This window comes from Macrobrachium rosenbergii, chromosome 46 (assembly GCF_040412425.1).
Source record: "Macrobrachium rosenbergii isolate ZJJX-2024 chromosome 46, ASM4041242v1, whole genome shotgun sequence".
In the NCBI taxonomy this organism is placed as follows: Eukaryota; Metazoa; Arthropoda; class Malacostraca; order Decapoda; family Palaemonidae; genus Macrobrachium; species Macrobrachium rosenbergii.
In genome coordinates, this window is record NC_089786.1 from 18,531,340 (window position 1) to 18,533,864 (window position 2,525).

The 2,525-nt window shown below is 41.0% G+C and overlaps 1 protein-coding gene across 1 annotated transcript in view; it reads right to left on the reverse strand.

Moving 5' to 3' along the window:
• LOC136830374 (SUZ RNA-binding domain-containing-like) overlaps positions 1-689 on the reverse strand; it is a gene marked incomplete at its 5' end in the record, with an annotated part of 703,764 nt that extends 703,075 nt beyond the window's left edge. The window contains one exon of the mRNA XM_067089909.1: positions 595-689. Coding sequence (XP_066946010.1) covers positions 595-689 — 95 coding nt within the window. The remainder of the gene's footprint in view (positions 1-594) is intronic.
• Positions 690-2,525: the final 1,836 nt, after the last annotated feature.

Consider the following 2,525-nt stretch of genomic DNA (forward strand, 5'->3'; position numbering starts at 1 on the left):
CACCCCTACACAGAGATAACCACCCACGAAAATGCACCCTTCTTGAGACTCTCAAAAGTGTGAGGGCAAAACAAATCAATACTGTAACTTATCTTGGCTCAAAGTTTAACCAAGTGTAAACTTCATCCCGCTATATCTCGGTGCTTGCAACATCCACTCCCAAAAATACAACCCTTTCTCACTCTTTTTAAAAACAGTATGAGTGGAAAAGAGATCAGTGATTAACCTTAGCTTATATATATATATATATATATATATATATATATATATATATATATATATATATATATATATATATATATATATATATATACATATATATATATATATATATATATATATATATATATATATATATATATATATATATATATATATATATATATATATATATATTATATACCTGCATTGCATGGCTTAAAATTTACTTCTGAGTAGGATCTGTACCACTACTACCACCCAAACCCATCCATCAAAAGAAAAGGGCGGTCAAGTTCTCAAACCTTTTTGTACATAGCGAAAGAATAAAAAATCAACGAAGACTGAAAATTTAAGAACGGAACCAAAGTCGAAAAGAAAATGTTGAACACTTACCCCCTCACTCTCGCTCTCCCCACTCTTCTTGATGCCAGCAACCTTGGGATAGATAAGGCCCTAAGATCGATCTTTCTATCGGCATCTGTATCATAAAAATAGGAAAACAATATTATAATAACTCACGATTCATAAAAAATGAAATTTTTATGATAAAATAACGTTTCACTTATACTTACCCGGTAGTTACATATAGCTGTCGTCTTTGACGTCACGGCAGTATTCAAATTTCGCGCTAGCGCTATCGTTACAAAAGGTGATCCCTCTACCCCCGCCCTCTATCGGGGTATCGGGAACCGTCCCAAGAACACGTCATAAGTTTTTGCCCAACTGCCCAGGTGAGGGGAGGAGGGAGGGTTATGATTATGTAACTACCGGGTAAGTATAAGTGAAACGTTATTTTATCATAAAAAATTTCATTTTCACTTATACAACTTACCCGGTAGTTACATATAGCTGATTGGCACCTTGAGGAGGTGGGGCACTGGCAGCTAATAAAATTCTTGGAATTATCTACTTGCAACAAGTTAGACATAGGTTCCTTACCTTTAAAGGTAGCTGACTCAGTGGTTACTGCCTCTGTAGTCTGCTGGCCTTTATATTGTGCCGAGAGGATATAAGGGATCCGTGTGTCGGACACAATAAAAAACAGTACCTGCCGTAGAGAACATGGCTGCGTACGGACAAGTCTGATGCCCTTGATCAGGGCGCAGTACAACGAACAACAAAACGAGGGATCACCTAACATTACCATAAAACCAATACCAAAGATTAAAAACTGGAAGATACTAACACATCATGTATCTCCAGGCAACCTTCAAAAAAACAACAACCCCAACACCAAGGTGAAAATGTTAGTTAAGGAGCGGACTCCTTTTCACCCTCCCCCAACACCGTGTCAGTCGCAATAAAGGGCCCCAGCGTACTGCACTCTTCGAAAACAGTTTGCACGTCCACTAAATAATGCGATGCAAACACTGACTTGCATCTCCAAAAGGTGGACTTAACCAAGTCCTTCACAGATAAGTTTCTGCTAAAGGCTACAGAAGTCGAAACCGCTCTAATCTCGTGCGCTTTACCTTAAGAATACTCATCTCCGAGTCAGCACACTGCTCATGAGCTTCTTTTATCAGGCTTCTCAAAAAGAAAGAAAGGGCATTCTTAGAGAGAGGCCTAGAAGGATCTCTAACCGAGCACCAGAGGTGGTCATTGGGACCTCTGAGCTTCTTCGTTTCTCTGAACGTAGAACTTGAGAGCTCTCACAGGCAGAGGTGCCTTTCGGGTTCTTCGGACCGACCAATTGGGAAAGGTCCTAATTTCGAACTCTCTTGGCCAAGGTCTAGACGGGTCTTCGTTCTTGGCTAAGAAACCAAGAGTAGACATACATACTGCCTTCCCTTAGCAAAGCCTACTCTTTTGTCAATCGCATGTAGCTCACTTACTCTCCTGGCCGTAGCCAGAGCTACCAAAAAGAGTCTTTTCGTGAGATCCTTCAAGGAGATGTTCGCCATCGGTTCAAAGGACTGAGACCGTAACCATCTCAGCACTACGTCAAGATTCCACGCCACTGGTCTCTTCTGGTCTCTCTTTGACGTATTAAATGATCTAATCAGATCTGAAAGGTCTTGACTCAAAGACACTTCAAGACCCCTATGTCGAAAGACCGAAGCTAACATGGCTCTATACCCTTTAATGGTAGGTACAGCAAGCTTTTTTCTCTGTGGAGGAACAAGAGAAAATCGGCCATCTGGGTTATAGACGTCGAAGAAGAAGACACGCCTTCTCTTCGACACCAGGACCTAAACTGTGTCCACTTCGCCTGGTAAACATTGTCGGAGGATTCTCTTCTTGGCTTCGCGATAGCTTCAAGCCTCTCTTGAAAAGCCTCTCTTTCTGATGAGTCTCCTGACAGTCTGCAGGCGACAAGATGA